Below are 20426 nucleotides of genomic sequence, written 5' to 3' on the forward strand. Positions count from 1 at the left end.
TTGAAATCCTTTGAGGTTGGTTTTGACTTTTTATTTTTATTTTTATGATAAAAGGAGATAATTATTACAATTATTTTTTTCTTTCAAGTTGGGACTACCACCATTACCTCCTGACTTAAGTCAAAGAATAGACGGAGAAGTGTAAAGGATTGAGGTAGGTGATAAAATATACTATGAGGAATTCCATGTGTAGTGGTAATTAAATTTTATGTGACCACAAAATATGAAGATTTTTTTCTTAAAGACCAATAATCCTTTTCCTTGCAAGCTAAAGTTATAAACTCCAACTCGAAGGGGATTGTTTAAGAGTAGGTATAAGAGAGTCTTACATGACTCTTACAACAAGAAAGCGCCACCCCCACATTGTAATATGCTCGTTTGAGCTTTTGTTTTAATAAAATTTATCATCATTTTAAAAATAAATAAATAAATAAGTGGGACATGGGTAGTTTTAACCTGATTTTACTTGTTTTCTCTATTATAAATAGATACTCCTTGTACTCAAGGATAATCGTGTTAATAAATTATTTCTCTTTTTCAGAAATTCAACACATGGGGCAGTTCTAAGATTTTTCTCTCTCAACGATTATTTTTTTTTTTTTTTTGGGAGTTCAAAAGCAATCTATAATCGATCCTTAATTCCTTTTCATGTGAAGAGATTTCTTTAGTCTTTTTTATTCAATGATGATTTTATCATTATCTTTTTTCATCTTTTCTAGTTCATATAAACTTTCTTTTCCCTTGGTTAGCTTGAAGGTAAGATTCTTGTTTTCCTTAGCCTTTTTCTTAATGATGTTTTGAGGATTCTCTAACAATACCTAGAGTTCTTTTTCACTATGTAGATTTTGGGTTTCGTCTAAAACTATTTCTCCAACTAAATAAAGATTATTAGAGCACTTGGAATGAGATGAACTACATTTCTTGTTTCTAGAAAATTCAGATTCTAGTTATCTCATATGCCTTTTGCTGAATTTAGAATGAAAGTTTTATAGACTTGGCATTGTCATCCACTTTAGCCATGTCTACCTTATACCAATTATTGACCACTTTGAGAATTATCTTTCCATTTAATGCTCTTGAAGGTAGAGAGAATCCTTCAAAAATAGACTCCCAAAGTTCAAGACTCACAAACTTAATAGAAACACTCATCCGATATTTTTCAGAATTCATAATTACTACCATCAAAAGAGAGGTGTTAGACAATCACTTCATTCTAAAAACTTAGTATGTGTTGTAGGAATTTACTACGTGAGTTGGTAATGCACTTCTAGCTTAGTGTCTTCATAGAATCTTTAGTGCTCAACTTATAACCGAGCTTTAAGAGTACACTTGCTTTGATACCACTTGACAAGTTTTGTTCAAGTAAACCTAGGGGGGACAGGGGGTGTTTACAATAGTTTTCTTAAAACCATAAAATTTACACAAACACATTTACTACGCCAAAATTTTTATAGTGGTTCACAATTTCTATTTTAGATTATTACTCCGCTCTGGGGAACTCTTGCCCTAGAATTAAAAATTCCACTATGAAATGTCTAAAGACACCTACAATAACAAACTAAGCTTGTTCAATTTTACAACACCTACCTAAAACACACAAGGACTTATGGTCAACAACACTAGGTACAACCACCTAGACCCTAAAAGGGATTTACTTATATCAATTTGATACCAGATTGAACTCAATGCTAGGGATACTTGCTTTTTAATGAAGTAAAAAATTCTCATAGTTAGACAAATATAGCATCCAGTAGAAAGAAAGTGTTACATCTTAATCCTAGGCAAATAACCACTATATCAACAAAGTGAAACTAAATAAGGCTGACTGAAAAAAAGTTTTTAGTTTGGAAACAAATAGCTTAAACAATGAATATTCAATAGATATGAAAGTAAATACATAAATACTTAACTCTTGAGACTAAAACCTTGAAAAGATCACATCCTTCTTGGATTTAAAGGAACTTGAGAGAGGGTTGAAAGAGCTTGGGGAACTTCGAATTTCATACATGCAGCTTAGTTGATTTGGCTAGCTAGATAGACCAAGGTTAAATTTAAGTTTGTTAAGATTAAATTTCTAATTTCAATATATTATAACTCTAAGTAATATTTTAATTAATTTTATTTTTAATAATTATTATAAATTTATAGTTCATAAAAAAGTTACTATATAAATTAAATTAATAATAAGTAAATCATAATTATTTAAAATTAAACAATAAATTAAATTACTAAATTAATTTATTTTTTTAAAGCATAATATTATATTAAATGAATAAAAATATAATGGTTACTATATTAACTATAATGTAATAGATAAGGAACTAATTAAATTTTAAGTAATAATATTAATAAATCATCATAAATATATTTATATAATTAATAATAAATATGATAGACATCTATTTAATTTGAATGATTAGAACAACATCATGTGTACTTGTCCCTCAAACAATGGTATTATGGAGACTTATATTTGTCCAAGCCACTTGTCGATTCGACAATGTATCATGCTCTCCTTCTTCAAGGTGGGTCGACATATGAGAACCTACTTTATTGACCAATGCCTGTAGCCTTAGAACATTGACCAACAGTTTGACTTGACTCTACTTCGATCCACCCGGTAATTCTTCATTTTTTTAATTATTAATTTCGTAAGTTTACGAGATGGTTATTTACAATAATATGTTTTTATACATGTTTGCCAATTTCAACTTCTAATTTGTTGGGCTATTGTGATACCATGTTGTGTTTTTTTTTTAAAAAATTTTTAGATTTTTTAAATTAATAGTTAACTAAAAAATATTCAAGATATTATTCTAATATTAAACTAATATTAATAGTTTGTTAAATTTATTTATAATTCTCTTTCCAACTAAATCATACTTTAATCATTCCCTTAATCCAAATATAAGATCTTAAATCACTAATATTTTAAATGGGTATTTTTAAATTTTTTATTCTTGATCACTTTTTCAAAAATATTTATATGTATAAAACATAAATATAATTAGTTAAAATTTAATAATTCCTATCGGATTTCAGTCAAGCATAGGCCGGCAGTGTGACAGCTGAAAGGACTGCTGGACCCCAAAGTCGGGGCTCCGTTTCATTCCAAATTCCCGCGAAACGATTTTTTTCCATATAAGATCAGCGAGAAAATCGGGAAAGATGGCTCTCGTTGATAATCAAAGGTCATCACCTTCCGTAGAAAAGACCGCACAATGACTCAATGTCTTCGGGTTTCGGAGTCAAGTTCTCAAGAGGCTTGGAAATTGAAGGTGAGACTGAGAGAGACGAGAGACATCTGAAAATTCTTACTTCGCTGTCGTTCTTGCTGCAACTGTTTACTGTATCATGATTCCTTTGTGTTTCTTCCAGCAGCTTGTTTTGTTCATCGTTGGTTGAATCTATTTCTCTTTGAAGGGCAAAGGAAGAAGATAGAAGTGTTACTGGGAACTACGATTGTACGTTTGGATTTGTGTTCTTGATCAACCGAGAGTATTTCATGCAAGCTGATTTAATATTTGGAGTGGTCGGAGGAGGGATAATTTAGCTTGATAGGGCTTTTGACGTCTCAGGAAGTAATCCTAATGTAAAGAAGGAATGAAAGTGAGATTAGAATCGTTGAACTAGCTAGCTTGTATAATTACAGCCAGGGGCCAAACTTTGTTCATCTTTTTTTAATTAATGTGGAGATCTCGAATAATCATGCAAAGTTAAGGTCTGGTGGCTTGAAAATGAGACCTATTCTGAAGACGGGGAGATGTTTTCTGCAACAGTTGATAGGATATTGAATTTTTTAGAAATTTGTAGACATTAGACGCTTTTATTACTTCTGAAACTCCTTTGTAGTTATGGTGTTGCCCCCTGCTTAATGGTTTTGGGGATGCTTATGGATTTCTTTTGGTAGATGGGGACCGTGGAATTTTCTCTGCGGGCTTTAGCATTAGATGATAATCCTTATGGAGAAGACCTGCTCCCCCTTTTATTGGGTTTTTAGAACAGCAATTTGGAGAGCAGCATTCTGGTTTACACTGGATTGGGATTCAGGGGATTAAAAGTTTCTCACGGTTCTTTGTCATCTCAGTTGTGATGAGAATGGGGGAAAGTGCGGCATTCCACTCTGTTTCTAATGCAGTTCAAGCTCTAGGGCGGGGTTTCGATGTGAATTTCGACACGAGGTTACTCTATTGTAAAGGGATAACTGGTTCGAGACTTGTTGAGATAGATGACGGACATACAAGGGATTTGTTTGTTAGTGAAGGTCTAGTTGTACCGCATGTTTCAAGAGAAGTTAAGTGTAACATTGAGAATACTCGGAGGGAGAGCACTGGAGTTTGCAGTTTCTATGAGGTATTTTGAGTTTCATTTTTATTTAACTTATTGCTGTGTGAAACATAATGAAATTTATCCATCTTCCTATTTATTATTATGTTTTCTTTTGTATTTCCTTTTTATTAGTTTCTTATTTTGTTTGCATGTTTCCTATGTATCTCTAGATTGTCATATCATTTCACTATGATTTAATCATGTAAATGTTTTGACCTTAAACAATTCATCAAATAAATGAAAATGAAAATGAAAATTTGTTTTTGACAATATAAGAAGTTAAAAGGACTAGGGCCAGAATGTTAAAAAACATAAATTATCTGTTCACAGATGAATCAAACATAGTGCTTTTGGAGTATTGTTGAACTTTAACTTTGATCTAAATTCGATGTTTACCAGTTTTAATCAACAGCTTTTAGTCATCGCCATAGGTGGAAGATCTGGGAACCCTGTAGGTCTGAGCAAATTTTGGTTTGGTGTTAATTCGTTTGTTTCAAATCGTATCTACCGTTGGTATCTTAAGATGATGTATATGGGATTGTTCCTTCTAATATAAGAAGACATATTTGCTCAGAATTCAGCTAAACTATTTTTAACATAAACCCTGAGGCTCCATCTTTTGCAAGGAATCAGCTAAAATATTTACTGATTTGAAAACAAGATGCCAAAAAACAGAAATACAATGAATGATATCAATAATTCGATTAAGAATGCAAAAATCAAGGTGATGTTTTTTTATGTAGTTAAAACTTCTCACCAAGAATCAAATGAGTGAAAAAAGGGAGATAAAACTAGAAGAACTTCATAACAATTAACATGTTGGTTGCTTCTTGGTTTTTTAGATTTAACTTTTTCATAAAATATGAGTGTTTAAAAACTAATCCTCTTTTTGAACGGCCAAAACTTATGTTCTTCTCGTTTGTCAAAAAAATAAATAAAAAAAAAGAACTTATGTTCTTCTTGCTTGTCAAAAAAAATAAATGAAAAAAAAAAACTTTTGTTCTTTTTTGGGGTCCTTTGAAACTTGAAGCTCTTTTGATAAATGTGAAATGATATGTAAAAGGGTATTTTGGTCTTTTACATCGATCAACCTCTAAAGAAGGAAAATGTTCTCCTTCATTTAGTAGTTATTTGGTTCAATTTTCAGTATTTATGCATTAAATTTGAAAGTTGTAGAGAGTTTAGTGTAGGAAGGGTATATTTGTTATTATACTTTCGTATTTCACTTAAGTGCTATTTAGGAGAGTTGGAGGTCGATTTCGGACCTCCAACTAGTACTGCTGCTCTGCTGCACTTTTCCTCTCTCTTGTGACTTTTTCTCTCTTCATTATCTCTCTATCTCCTCTTATCTCTCTTCTACGTGGTATCAGAGTAATTAGGTCTTGCTGCTGAGAAATTTTCACCATTCCCCTTCTTCTACCTCGAGATTTCTAAAGTAAGGAACTTTTTCAATTTTCTCTGTTGATTGGAGCTAAAGGTTAGATTTTTATTGTACCTACTATTCTATAACCTTAGGGTTGTACTGATAGTATTGTTGATGATATTGTGCTGTCTGAGAGTGATGTAAAAGAGGATTTAAGAAGTAAAAGAATATCACACTTTCTAACAAAGGACTTGGGAGCAACTTGTTGATTTCTAGGGCCTTCTCAGATAGTTAAAAATGGTCTAAAGAGAAAGAGAAAGGAGAGGAAAGAGAAGAGAAGAGAAGAGAAGAGGGGAGAACTCTAACTCGTGGGATAGAGAAGAAAGGAACTCGTGAGAGAGTAAGAGAGAGAGAAAGGAGAGGGCTTGATCTTGATGTTCTAACCCATGCCCATGAGCCTCTATTTATAGTTTTGGGAATGAGTTTACAATGTCTATAATGCCCTTAGGGCTATATCATCCACTAAACAAGATTCTTTTATGCTGGCCGAAATGTGTTTCTTAATCAGGAAGGAGATAAAAAATCAAATCAAATCATCCACTAAATCAAATCAAGGAAGATATTTCATTAAATCAGCCACTTTCCAAAAATTAATTAAGGAAACTTTTCCTTTATGATATGGTGCCACTTCATCAAAAAATATTTCAATCTTTTCTTGCCTTAATTTTTTAGGCAAGGATACCAAATCAAATTCTTTGTAATCTTTTAAGATACCAACAAAATCTCACAAAATTCGTGGCTGGAAAAAAAAAAGGTTCATAATTCAGAATAGGAACACTTTTTCTCTTTGACAAATAAATCAAGGAAATTTTCTGAAAACAAATGATCTTCTAAAGATTCTTTCCAGATATTGTTAGTTAACAACAAAAACTTTCCAAGGGTAGATCATGAGATGCTTTCTTGATATTGTTGATCAATAACAACAACTAAAAAAGTGAAGAAAAAAATTCGACTTAAATTCGGATGCAATAGGATACCAGCATGACCTTTGATTCTTGCAATGCAAAATATCCTTAAATATGGATTAGATTGACATGAATTTTTTTTCTTTATGAAACTACACTTAAATACCTTTCATACAAGTGCAACTTCTCTTTATAAAATATACTTCTTTTGAGATAAATAATCTGATAGATTTTGAACTCCATAATCTATGAGAACTGAGTACTCTTTCTTCTTTGGCTAGCATGACTCTTCTGAGATCGATATCTCCATATAAAAAACTCGGATTGAGAATTGGTTGAATTGGTAAGAAAATAGACTTACAAATCTTTCTTTTGATATATAATTCTCCATATAAAGTCTCGTTCTTGATGGCATAAAATGACTCGAAAGTTGAAGTTTTTTGGTGCTGCACGAAACTTTTCTGTTGCTTGATCTTTGCTGCTTCAAATGTCGATTTCTCTTTCGAGAAAAATCTGATTTGAACGATTCTTTTTGAGTTTGAAACTAGACTCAAATATATTTCCAACGGTATATAATTTTCTATATGATACGTACGGTAGAAGAGTTAAAAATCCAATGAGAAACATGAATTGGGAAAGAAGACTAAAGGAAAAATGAGACACTTGTTTTTTTTTTTTTCTTCTTCTTCTTCTTCTTCCTCCTCTTCTTCTCCATCCTCTTCTCCTTTTCCATCTTAGATCTTTCCCCATTCTAATACCATGTTGAAAGTTAGGATTCCATGATGTATAATCACAGTAGAAGAAGATTAAGGGGTGAGAAGAAGAAGAAGAGTTGTGTAGAGAAGGTTTTAGGAGGAGAAGAGGAAGAGTGACGAATTTGGAAAAAAAAGGAGGAAGTACCAATATTACAATTATACCATTTACCCTAGTAAGAGTGAAGAAGAGACGAAAAACATAAACTAATTACATCAATGACAATCTAATTACATCATATCTTCTAACACTAACATTATCTTTTTGTGCTAGCAAATGTCTTTTCTTAGGGTATTCTTGAACACAGAAAGGTTACAAATGATTTTGTCCCTCTACTAGGAAAACATTTGTGTCTGCTAATATTACATTTTCTGAGGATACTCCCTTCTTTGTGTCAACTCCTTCATATGTTACACTGTCTCCCTCTCCAGCTATTGGATCAGTTATTCCTCTCCCAATTGATGATTGCTTTGGACTTTCACCGAGTTCCACTGTTGAGAAGCCATTGCAGGTGTATCAGTGTCGACATGCGCCCTCTTCTTAGCTTACAACCTTCTCTCTTATGCCGGGCTATGACCCTACTTGTTTAAGGATCTTGAGGTAAGTGGCTTAAATCTTCCTATTGCACTTCGGAAGGGTGTAAATAAAAAAAGGTTCTCATTATCTATTGTCTCATTTTGTTTACATTAGTTCCTTGTTCGAAAAATACAAAAAGTCTGCATTGTCTCTCTTTGCTTGCATTGTTCCTTCTTCCATACAGGATGGTCTCTCTTCTCCCCAGTGGAAGCAAGCCATGAATGTTGAAATGGAAGATCTGTTAAATAGAGGAAAGTGACAATTATATTATTTACCTTTGGGCTGCAGTTGTAGGTCGGTGTATATAGTGAAGTATAAGACAAATGGATCCATTGAAATATTTAAAGCTCGATTGTTAGCTAAATGGTACACACAAACCTAAGGAGTTGATGTCTTTGAGACTTTCCCTAGTTGCCCGATTACCATCTGTCTGTATTTTGGTGTCCATTTTAGTGAATCAAGGATGGTCGTTATGTCAATTGGATATAAAGAATGTTTTCTTATATGGCAATCTAGAAGAAGAAGTTTATATGGAGCAACCTTCGGGTTATGTTGCTTAGGGAGAGATGCATAAAGTATGTAGACTCAAGAAAGCTATTTATAGCTTAAAACAGGGTCCAATGGCTTGGTTTGACAAATTCAGCCAAGCGATGATGTCTATGGGATTCTCTAGAAGCCATTGTGACCACTTGTTGTTTGTATTGATGTGGTCATCTAGGGGTTGTAGTTTTGCTGGTGTATGTAGATGACATTATATTGTTTGGTAGTGATATTGCTGGCATTAAAGAAGTTGAGTCCTATTTAGCAATACATTTCCAGACTAAAGATTTGGGGTTATTGAAATAATTTCTGGGGCAAGAAGGAAAGACTTGTGTTGACATAGTAGAAATATGTAGTAGATATGTTACAAGAATATGGACTTTGAAGGGCTAGACCCTTTAATACCCTAATGGAAGTTGGTTATAATCTCCATTGTGATCAATGTATAATTGCATGATAAGACAATGTATCAGAGATTAGTTGGTAAACTCATATATGCAATAATTATTGGACCAAATATCTCATTTGCAAAGTGTAGTTAGCCAATTTATGGAGCATCCACGCAAAGTCTCTTAGAAGTAGCATAGAGAATCTTAAAGTACTTGAAAGGATCAACAAGAAAAATGGTCTTTTTTTTTAAAACCTAGTGGTCATTTGAAAATTGAAGTTTTTTCTTATGCTAATTATGTTGGTTCCAAACCTGGATAGGAAGTTCACTACTGGCTATTGTGTATTTTTGTGTGGCAACTTGATCGGTTGGAAGAGTAAGAAGCAAAATGTGGTGGCTAAGTTTAGCGCTGAAGTAGAATATAAAGTAATGGCTCACATTGTTAATGAGTTGATGTGGGTAAGATCTGTCTCACCGGAGTTAAGTTATACCAGGATGACCCTATAACTCTATTTTGTCAGTAATCTAGTTTTTCATTAGAGGACAAAACACATAGAAGTGGATTGTCATTTTATTCAGGATGCTGTAATGAAAAAGGAGGTAGTCACCCCATATGTTTAGTCTAGGATCAACTTGGAGATGTATTCAAAGCCTTGGGAAAGCGTGAATTTGTGAGCTTCTGTGGCAAACTTCTTTTTATGGATGTATATGCTCCAGCTTAAGGAGTGTTAGAAAATCTGGTCAGTGGTATTTTGGTTATTTTACCTCGTCATCTCATTTATATTTCTATGTTATCTTGTTTTGTATGTTTAATTATGTCTATGGTTCAAGTTTCATGTACATAGGATATGTAGAATGGGAGATATAAGAAGTCAAGTCATTAATGTAAGTGAGGGCACTTTTGTAATTGCTCTAATCAAGTTATTAAATGGAGATGGGGTTTGTGCATGACCCCAAATGTAGCTCTTTCCAAAGCTCTCTCTCTCATTCCCTGTTCTCCTTTCTCATTCTCTCTCTATTCCTTCCTCAGTTTTTCACTATTTTCAAGAGGGAAACACTTATTTTTGAGATGAAGATACCGGCCATACATAGTTTTCCATGATCACCCATGGATTTTATTTTTTTACTGACCTTCTTTCCTTCGGCCACAAAATTTGAGCAGCCTTCAAGCAAGGCCCTTGATCATCTGCGTTGATACCATGTTGATTTCTAGAGCCTTTTGCATATAGTTACAAAGTGTCTAAAGAGAAAGGGAGAGGAAAGAGAAGAGAAGAGGGGGGAAATTGTGTGAGAAGCTGCCAAGGTGAAATTGTGTTGTCTAATAGTATGGCCTTTAATATTTGAAGTACTGAAGTATGTTTGTTTTTGTGGCTAGTTCTTCCTTGTTTGTTTTACCTGCAATATCTCGATGATCAAGGACCCTGTCCAGGTCAACTTGCACCTCAGGCAAATCGTCCTGGATTTTAGAAAGACTTGTTGGGTTTTTTTTTTTTTTCGGGGGGGGGGGGGGGGGGGGCTCCTTATACCCGAGAGTCACGAGTTGCTGACCTGGTCCAACAATCTGACTTGCAACTCCCGCTGGAAAACACCCAAAATCAGTGTTTTCACCCTTTCCCCTTACCCATTGCGTTCCCTCCCGACTCGGTGTTTCATCACTCTCATTGATGTCACTTGGTCACTGGCTTGTAGATCTAGCATATAATCTCCAGATCTCTCCTTTTCTCCCTCTTTGTGCACGTAATTTTTTATTCCTAACTTAGGAAAGTTTTAATTATTAATCTTAAGAATAATTATTAATGGTTATTATTAATTATTAATGATATTATGTAATTTCATTTATCAATATATTATTAGTAAAAGTTATTTAAAAATAATAATAATATTGGTAATCTGATATAAATGGAGGGACATGTAGTTCAGGTTTTGATAATTTTTAATATTTTTTAAATATTTTTTGGTCTAATTTCAATTACTATTTTATAATAGTAACAACAACAAAGTTTTAAAAAAATTAATGATATTAATAACAATAATATTGAGTTAATAATTAATAGAAATTATAATTAATAAGTAAACTAAAAATAATTTTAATTATACTAATTTTATTATAATGCATTATTAGCAAATAAGTTTTATTTATGAATAGTCCCTGGCCAAACAGGTACTTAGTCCCCAAAACACAGTAAGTTTATGCCCCTAAAATAATTAGTATATTTAGCTAATTATGTATATATATTATATATCGAATTTTAAATATTATAATATATTTTTTATTTCTTTGAATTTTTTTTTACCCGAACTAATGAATAATGAAGAACAAATTATGCCTATGTTTGTTTTATTCATCAATTATAAACATATAATTACTGTATTTACTAAATAATTGACAAAATAATATCAATTTAATTAATTCATATATTAGTATGTTTTAATTACACATTTATGATGAATAAGGCTCTTAAATTTCTACATAATATAAAATAATAATAACAACAATAGGAAACTATAATCAATAAACTTTAGAAATAATAATTTATACTGTAAAGTAATAAGTATTATCACATTAATTCTGTAATAGTAATGCTAATATAAGCATTAATCTGTAGTTATTAACAATAAACTATTAATGCTACTATTAATAATAGCATGTTCTTTTGACTCATCCCGTTGTATCGGATTTTGTGTTGGGCGAGCTTTGTAGGGAGCTGCTTGACCCTTTTGTTTTGGTTGAGTCCCTTCCAACTCAAAAGGAAGATATTTTATTAATCTGCTTTTTGTAAAAAAATTTATATTTATTTGAATGTTATTTCTAGCCGAGTCTCTTTGTACTTTAGAAGGTTATACGATCAATTTTGGTATTAGAATCATTGGAGGACACAATTGAGTTGGATTGACCGAGTTGGGAGTCAGAAGGTTATATCTATGGTTTTCCAACTCTTCGTGTCAAATCACGGCTTGTGCGAGTCATAACAAATTTTGGACTGAATGACTCGTGTCGTAAGGAGGGATTTGGCTCTTCTGTTCTGGTCAAACAAATACTTAGTCATAATGATGGACCTGCAATACACTAAATACGCATTAGAAATCATTGCAATATTTTAATTATATATAACATAATATATACCATTATGAAGAATTTCCCCCTATATTTAGTTATTTTTTAAAATTCTTTTGATTTTTTTTTTCTGGCCAACTCGCCTTGTAGAAAGATATGGGTGAATCTGCCAGCCTACTTGCCTGAGCTGACTGGGGATCGGCAATGCCTAGTCCTGTCCTGACCCCAAGTCGCAAAACCCTGGTTGAGATGATGAATGCTAATACATTGTTTTTTTTTTTTTAAAAGATAATGCTAGTACATTGTCGTGAGTTAAAAAGTAAAAAAAAAAAAAAATGAAATTGCATCTAAGAGAATCAAGGTGGCCATTTTATTTACTAAATGATAAGTATGCCATGTGAGAGGCACATGTGAAATGAAGATCATCTGGTATGTTTGGAAAAATACATGAATGGAAATAATACTTATTTTGCCTGTTGAAGGGGTATTTAAGCAGTATCCATCGTGAAAATGGGACTCCCTAAGAATGAGAGAAAGCCTCAGCTCAGGTTAATGAAGACAAGGCTATGTCTGAAAAAGAAACTTTTTTTCTTTTTTTTGTCTTCGTTTCTATTGCCTGGTCCAAAATATTTGATGGAAAAAAGAATTTCAAATTTATCATTTATGCCTGTAACTTTTATTCAATTGGTTTTGCTTTTTGGCTTGGTCTCAAGGCTGATTATGAATCATGAATCTGGAAATAGTATCTCAACTTCTGCTTGTTTTTCTCAAAAGTGGTTAATATTATTTAAATTTATGTTTTACATAGATTGAGAAAGTTAATATGTGCTTATGATGAGATATGGTGATTTTGCTCTTTTATCCATAAGTCAAGGTGAGAATGGGCTTCTAACCCTTGGAATGGAAGCCTGATGTGTTTCATTGTATTGCATGCTCTCTAAATCAGTATCATGGTTTTGCAAACTTTGACCTATTCTTTCTACCAATGCTCCAGCGAAGAATCTTCATAAATGAAACAATTAAGTTCCTAAAGTTGGTGTACTTATATTGAGTGGAAAAAAGACCCACATTGAGAAGCCTTAAGAAAAGTGATAAGGTTTTTCAATGTGGGCTCCATTTTGCAAACTTTGACACATTCTGCCATGATACTATAATTGTTTGTTTCTTTTAAATTGGTGCAGATGGTGGAGTTTTTCAATAAAAGAGCTCGTTTATCTGGAAACATACCTCTTGGAAGCTTTAATTCAGTGTTCAGCTTTACAGGCTCCAAGCAAATAGATTCTGCTGTGACAAAAAATGTAGCAGTTGAAGGAGTTTATATTCCCCTTTGCAAAGTTCAGCTAATGCAAACTCCTTCAATTCTGACAGAAGCTGTTCAATGTTCTATACCATCTTCATGGGATCCAGCATCCTTATCAAGGTGAGATTGTGCAACCTAACTCTGTAACAACTCTGTGACAGGGATTCTTAACTTAGCAATGCTTGTGCTATATAAGACATCTGTATGGGTAATAGGACACATTTTGGATGTTGACTCCTGATAAAACTGTAAAAACTTTACTAGATCCTTGGTGTTGAGGAAATGTTTTTTGTTAGAAAATCTATTGAAGGGTAGTCTCGTCTTTTCACATCAGTTGTTGTTTCTCAAGTCTATATTATCTTTTTCTACATGTTTAATTATGTCATTAGACTTAGTTTCATGTGATTTGATTATGTATATTGGGAGATATAAGGGTTTAAGTGATTTTAAGTGTATGTGGACAATTATGTAAAATTTTATTTTTACTTAATAAAAGTGATGAGAGGGGCAAGCACAACCCCCAACAAGGGTCTTATCAAAAGCTCTCTCTTCTCAAACTCTTTTTCTCTCCTCTCTTTCAATCCCTTTCTCTCTACTCTCTTATTTCCCTTTTGACATTTTTCTTAGTTAATCATGAACATTCGTTTGCTCCAATGTAGTAATTGCTTGTGATATGACTATCTAAAAGTTTCAACTAGACATTCTTGCTATTAAATCACAATCTCTCCTCTCTTTCAATCCCTTTCTCTCTACTCTCTTATTTCCCTTTTGACATTTTTCTTAGTTAATCATGAACATTCGTTTGCTCCAATGTAGTAATTGCTTGTGATATGACTATCTAAAAGTTTCAACTAGACATTCTTGCTATTAAATCACAAAGATTTCTAGTTCAATGTGAATATTGATTTGTTCCATTTCTATCATGGCCCACCAACTGATGCCTTTGTGTTAAAGGGAATACGCTTTATATAAATAAGTGTTGTGAAAAGTTATTGGTTTAGAAGGTTGAGCATTAGGCCTCCTAAGTGGCTAGCTTGTTGGGATGGAATTGGCATAATTTTAATATGGTATCAGAGCAAGACATACCTATTGGGCCCAGTTTAGTTCTTGTTGAGTTTGTACATCATCTGTGTTGTCTACTTCTTTGGCTCATTATTCGTACGTCTAAGTCTGGATGTGAGGAAGTGTTGGTGGGAATTGTCTCACATAGATAGCTATTATGAAAAGTCATTGGTTTATAAAGTTGAGAGATAGCCCCCTAAGTGACTAGTCATTTTGAGATGGAACCAAACTCAATCTTAGTAGTTTGTTTAGATTGATGGACTGCTTGGTTTGTCTGGGCTATCATCATACTACACCCTAATGATGTTTTTTTGGCTGACTTATTGTTATATTGTTGAGAGATTTAAGTTATGAGAGCACTGTTCTTCAATTCCATCAACAAATCAACTTCCAGATACATATTTGGGTTCGTATGAACAGCATAAAAACTGGTCAAGTACCTGTCAGGGGTATCAGGAAGGGCCTCAAAACCAAACTCATGCAGCATGGGGCAAATATTCGTGAGATGTGGTCTGAAAACCTCATCTAGACCACCAACCAACTGGTTGTGGCACAAGAAAGAAAAAAAAAGACCGACCTTCAGAAAAAAGCTTTCTCCTTTGATGTTGACTCGACAGCAGAAGAGAAGAAGAGAGAAAGGACAAAAGAGAAGAATAGGGAAATATATTCCAGAAATAGAGAGTTCTCGTACCAGGTTCATGTTGACCCCTAACTTCTTATTAGATGAATTGAGGTAAAGTACATAAATACCCATCTGCCTTAGCTAATATAAGGAGAGAGGTAACAAAGAACATAAAAGACCTAACTACCCTTGATGATGTAAAAGAACAAAAGTGCCCTTATAACTTTTATCTCTCAGCATGTATAACAGAAGATAGTATTCTGGCCATGATGTGATACAGAGGGTAGATGCCCTTATGGTTCTGAAGTTTTTCGGTTCAATGGTGTTTCCGTAATTTCTGTAACGCCTATTAATGCTTTTATTAGTACGAAGCTGAGTTAGGATCTTGAGGATGTAATTTTTGTTATTTTTCTGAGTGCTTATTAGCTGTATTAGATGTGTGGATAGAGAGGGGAATTCTTGTCCACTGTAATTATTCCTTATGTGTTTAATAAAAGCGTTGAGAGATCTTGGGGGGGCAGATTAACGAGACTGTTCTCTTCACGCAGCTCTCTCCCTCTTCCTCTTCTTTCCCGGGATCTTTCTTCTCTTTTTATCGCTTCCTTATGATTTTACTCTAATTGTCATCTCCCATAATTGTTTTAAATATTTGATATTTGAAAATTTTATCTGTTTTCCAGCTTCATCGAAATATTTGGGACACACATTATTACTTCTGTAACAATTGGTGGCAAGGATGCAATTTATGTCAAGCAGCACCAGTCATCACCTTTATCAGTGATGGAACTTAAAAAGTATGTCAAAGACATTGGAGATCAAAGGTTCTCAAATACAGAAAGCCAAACAAGTTTAGGTCCAATGAAAATCATGGATAAGGCTAGTGCCTCATAATTAATTTTCTGATATTGGTTCTTCATCTGCACTATTAATCCTTCAAAGTTTTCAACCATTGTGCCTTCTGTTTGCATTTGCAGGGGGTGGACCCATACTTGTTTAGCAGTCAAGGAGTGTTCCCTCACCCACCTGGTGCTCCTTGTCCTACTGGGAAAGAAGTATGTTGCACTATTCTTCTTTACTTATTTGTTGTCTAATATGTACATATATATTGCTTTTTTTATGTAGATTACTATTTGAAAATTCTAAATCATTCCTTACAAGTACTTGGATTATTGCTCTGTAGTAAGGGTGTTTCATGGGTCGAAACAATTAAAATGCAGGACGTTACAGTCATTTTCAGGCGAAGGGGAGGGGATGATCTGGTCCAAAATCACAACCAATGGACAAGAACTGTGTTTTCTGCACCCGATGTCATTGATATGACCTTCTGCCCTATTGTTTCTCTCCTTGATGGGATCCCTGGGAAGAACCATCTTACTCGTGCCATTGATCTTTATCTTGAATGTAAGAATGTCTACCGTATTTCTAATGTGCATTGGTATAGAAGGATGCATATGGCAATGTTTCTTAGTGCGGGATGACATTCATAGTGTCATACCAGGGTTGGTCTCCAAGCCATGGATATGAACATGTTTATGGGACTGATGGTCATTCAGTTATTTCTTAGGCATTCTCTTCCTCTACGGGTTCATGGCGCAAATGCCAAAAAAAACAGAATCCTTTGTTAAGGATTAAGAGACAATGCAACAGCATTTATTTTCTCTTGGCTTGTAACTGAAAAAAAATCGTTAGGTTATTAGGGTCAATGAACTACATCCAAAGAAAAATTAAAATAAGCTTTTTGTGTATGAGCTGATATAGGAAGGTCTGTACGAGCTGATTCACACTATACTGGTCTTTCAAAATAAGGTATGTATTTATTGGTGCATAGTGTGTGTTGGCAATATAGCAGACCAGACTAATTAGGGAACTAAACATTTTTGTAGGAGTTAAAAATTAAAAAAAAAAGGCAAGAAAAAGCAAAACAAGATATTGGTTTCACTTGATATGGTCAAACCACAAATCATAATGTCATCATTTTTTAACACGAACTTCAAGCTCTCTATTTTTGTTTCTTAGTCATTGCTCATGTAAGAAAATGCATTCTTTTCATTGCATGATTGTGCAGACAAGCCACCAATTGAGGAGCTCAGATACTTCCTGGAATTCCAAATGCCACGCGTATGGGCACCTGTTCTGGATAGTCTCCCTGGACATCAAAGGAAAGAACCAGTTTGCCCTTCACTGCAGTTCAGCATTATGGGACAAAAGCTTTATGTCAGTCAGGAACAAGTAAGTTCTCAGATTGACTCTTAGCATGACTAATGGATCCAAAAAATTAGAGCTCTTTATTTTACAACCAAAAATATGTATTTCTATGAAGCAAGGCATGTCTTTGCTGAGGCAGGAAGTCTACTATCAACGTTGAATGTAAACAACAGAGTTGCTAGTTGCTAGTATGTCCATGAAACCATCTATGTTTCTTCTGATTCTCAAGTCTTATTGCAGGTATCTGTCAGGCGAAAACCAGTTACTGGCCTAAGGCTTTGCCTAGAGGGAGTCAAGCAGAACAGGCTTTGTGTCCATCTTCAACACTTAGTATCTCTCCCTCAGGTACTCCGACCATACTGGGATACCCATATGGCAATTGGTGCACCTAAGTGGCAGGGCCCTGAGGAACAAGATAGTCGATGGTTTGAACCTGTGAAGTGGAAGAACTTCTCTCACGTAAGCACAGCACCAATTGAGAACAATGAAACCTTCATCGAAGACCTCTCTGGTGTTTTTGTTGTCACTGGAGCCCAGCTTGGTGTTTGGGATTTTGGGACAAGAAATGTTTTACACATGAAACTCTTGTATTCTAAATTACCTGGCTGTACCATTCGCAGATCTTTGTGGGACCACAGTCCAGACAGATGTAATGACAAGTCAAAGAAAGCAGTTGGAAGCTCAACAAATACTGATGCCATGAGTTCAGGTTCAAAAGATGCAGTTGGTAAGTTGGCAAAGTTTGTTGACATGACAGAGATGACTAAGGGCCCACAGGATTCACCAGGACACTGGTTGGTCACAGGTGGAAAGCTTGGGGTGGAGAAGGGAAAGATTGTTTTGATGGTCAAGTACTCATTACTTAATTATTGAGTGAGGTGGCTTTTGTTTGAGAGGAACTATAATCTTCAACACTACTGAATGGCTTTTTTCCTCGTGTCGTCCACTGCAGCTTAATACCTCATGTTGAATGTACATGCTCAACAGTGGCGTAAAGATCTAATCTTTGTTTTGAAAAGATTGTCATACTGGGATTTTTGGATATGTAATTTAGTGTATGGCCATGGAGGAGATGCAAAGGACGATACGAACAGGAAGTGTAGGACTGGCTTCTCAGATGGAAACTGGTTGACGTAAGCCGGGTATAGGCGTTAGATCAGGAGTAAGTGGAAGAGGAAAAAGAGGAAGACATTTCAGAGCCTATGGGGCCTTTCTTTTGTATTCTACAATATCAGATACCAGGACTAGTTCCATATGTGGAAGGAGCAAGCTTTGCATTTTGGTGTATGTAATTTTAATAAATCTCAACATCCTTGTTCAGTTGATTAGGTGATTTCCAAGTTCTGTTAGTGGCTCAAGTTGCCCCTGTGCTTAATTTTTTCTACTTGTTCTTGCATTCTGTGAGAAGGAAACGAGTAAACTATTCATCCAGGTTGACAAGTGTATGTTAGGCTTTGGGCATCATAGGTACAAGGAGAAATAAGCCAACCAGATGGTAAGTAGCTGCCGAAGGATGCCTGCTTATGAAAATCGAAACTAGTGAAACAGGCAGGTGTTGGGCATCTAGTCACTCTTGCTGTTTGGGGCCAGTTGTTACCATGGTTGCATTATTTGCCTAGTTGATTCAGTTTCAGCCGGATAACCTTATATTTTCAGTTCAGGTTCCTGAGATGAGATGAGGAGCCTGACTTGCACAAACACCTTATGCTGCCTCGGTTATTTTCCTCAATTTTATTGTTTTAAACAACTGTTCTTTCTTTCTGCTCTGAATGTTTTCTATTATTATGATTATTTTTTGTTAACTAGCAACTACTACAACAATCAAACATGTTTAGGCTTGGAAAACAGTACTCGTTTTTTCCTCCAATGTCAGCTTAGTTTTGCTTCCCTCAAGTGGAGCCTCTTTCCATCAAAACAAGGCAAAAATGACCTAAAAATTGTGTACCCAAAGAAGGTAATCTGTTGAAGAAATAAATATATATGACTCTCATGGTAAAGGTCTATTAGTTTTTTTTTTTCTCAAAATTTTTATTATTTTGGTCTAGGCCAAAACAATAGATGAATGTAGGTTGGCAGTGGTACAGAGTACTAATGACTGTCATGACAGAAACAAACAAATAAATATAGGCAAGTGGCGATTCAATAGAAAGTGTAAGAGCAAAGAAGAAGACTTGAAAGCCATCCCAAACCCCGCATTACTCATCGAACTACTCTCCAGCTAGAAAGCTGTGGGAACTAGTAAAAGCCAACCTGATTGATGCTCATTAACGTTTCTTTATTATAGTAGCAGTTACCACTCGATCAGAGATGTATTTCATTATCATTTACCCTTGAACTACTCTCCCAGGGCATATTAATTCCTTTGGAACCAACCTTTTATTGCTTTACAACAAGCCCAATACTAGCCACATCTTAGTTATGTGACTGAGAGATTATTAAAAAGGAAATGGCTTAGTATTTGTACAAGCCAGGGGTATATGTAACATATTGGACATATATATGGGACATTTAGAAAAATATCAAAATAAATTAAAAAAATTATTTAAAAAACACAGAGAGTTTAAACTTATTTGCAAGAATATCGGATTTCAACCTTTGAAATACGTGGCATTAGTCAACGGGCACGTCAGATAAACCTATCCGTGTGGCACCACGTCAACTTGAAATTTAAATTTCAAAAAAAAAAAAAAATTCTTTCCTTTTTCATCTTCCAGTGTTATAGTTGAGTAGAAGAGAAAATGTGTGAGGAAAGAAGAAAGAAATAAATTTTTGGATTTTAGGGTTTGTTTGGAAAGAAAATTTTGACCATTATTATTCAAAAAATAGTTAGTGAAAAGGAGAATTTGATTATTTTCTCATTTTTATTAACTATTTTAGGAAATAATAATTGTTAAATTCTTATTTTCTTTTCTTTTCTTTTCTAGGGTTTTCAAACAAACCCTTAAAAATTGAGATGATGTGGTGCCACATCAATAGGCCTCGCTGACTTAGCTACATGGATTTCGAATCGGTATTCTTGTAAATAAGTTTGTTTCTTTTTTTTTTTCCTCATAAACTAATCAAGGGATTTGTTACAATATTGACCTTATTACTGATAATGATATTGTTATATATCAATTGTGTATGAAACATATCTAATAGTACTAATATGCTACATGTCGAATTGGATTTTAGAGGTCATTTTTATGGTCACTATCACCAAGTGCAAAGATGAAGGTCATGTAAATGAATAAAATAAATTTGAATCAGGAGATGAAGATGAACTTCA

The 20426-nt window shown here is 34.1% G+C and overlaps 1 protein-coding gene across 2 annotated transcripts; it reads left to right on the forward strand.

The window, feature by feature from the left end:
- The first annotated feature begins 3192 nt into the window (after nucleotides 1–3192).
- Nucleotides 3193–18512, forward strand: LOC137966163 (MACPF domain-containing protein CAD1-like). Of its 2 annotated transcripts, none has more exons than XM_068812704.1 (8): nucleotides 3193–4353; nucleotides 13151–13389; nucleotides 15634–15829; nucleotides 15928–16005; nucleotides 16171–16354; nucleotides 17019–17182; nucleotides 17399–18004; nucleotides 18111–18512. In XM_068812704.1, exons 1-8 carry the CDS (start codon nucleotides 4093–4095, stop codon nucleotides 18126–18128), a joined length of 1746 nt encoding a protein of 581 aa, XP_068668805.1. In that variant the 5' UTR covers nucleotides 3193–4092; the 3' UTR covers nucleotides 18129–18512. The 2 variants fall into 2 exon arrangements, with proteins under 2 accessions (XP_068668805.1, XP_068668804.1); XM_068812703.1 differs by having other exon boundaries at nucleotides 3196–3278; nucleotides 3382–4353; nucleotides 17399–18512.
- Nucleotides 18513–20426: the final 1914 nt, after the last annotated feature.

The sequence above is a fragment of the Aristolochia californica genome, unplaced genomic scaffold, assembly GCF_029961685.1.
Source record: "Aristolochia californica isolate CCGP_79_NKW_82.1479 unplaced genomic scaffold, dmAriCali1.0.hap1 SCAF_5, whole genome shotgun sequence".
NCBI lineage: Eukaryota > Viridiplantae > Streptophyta > Magnoliopsida > Piperales > Aristolochiaceae > Aristolochia > Aristolochia californica.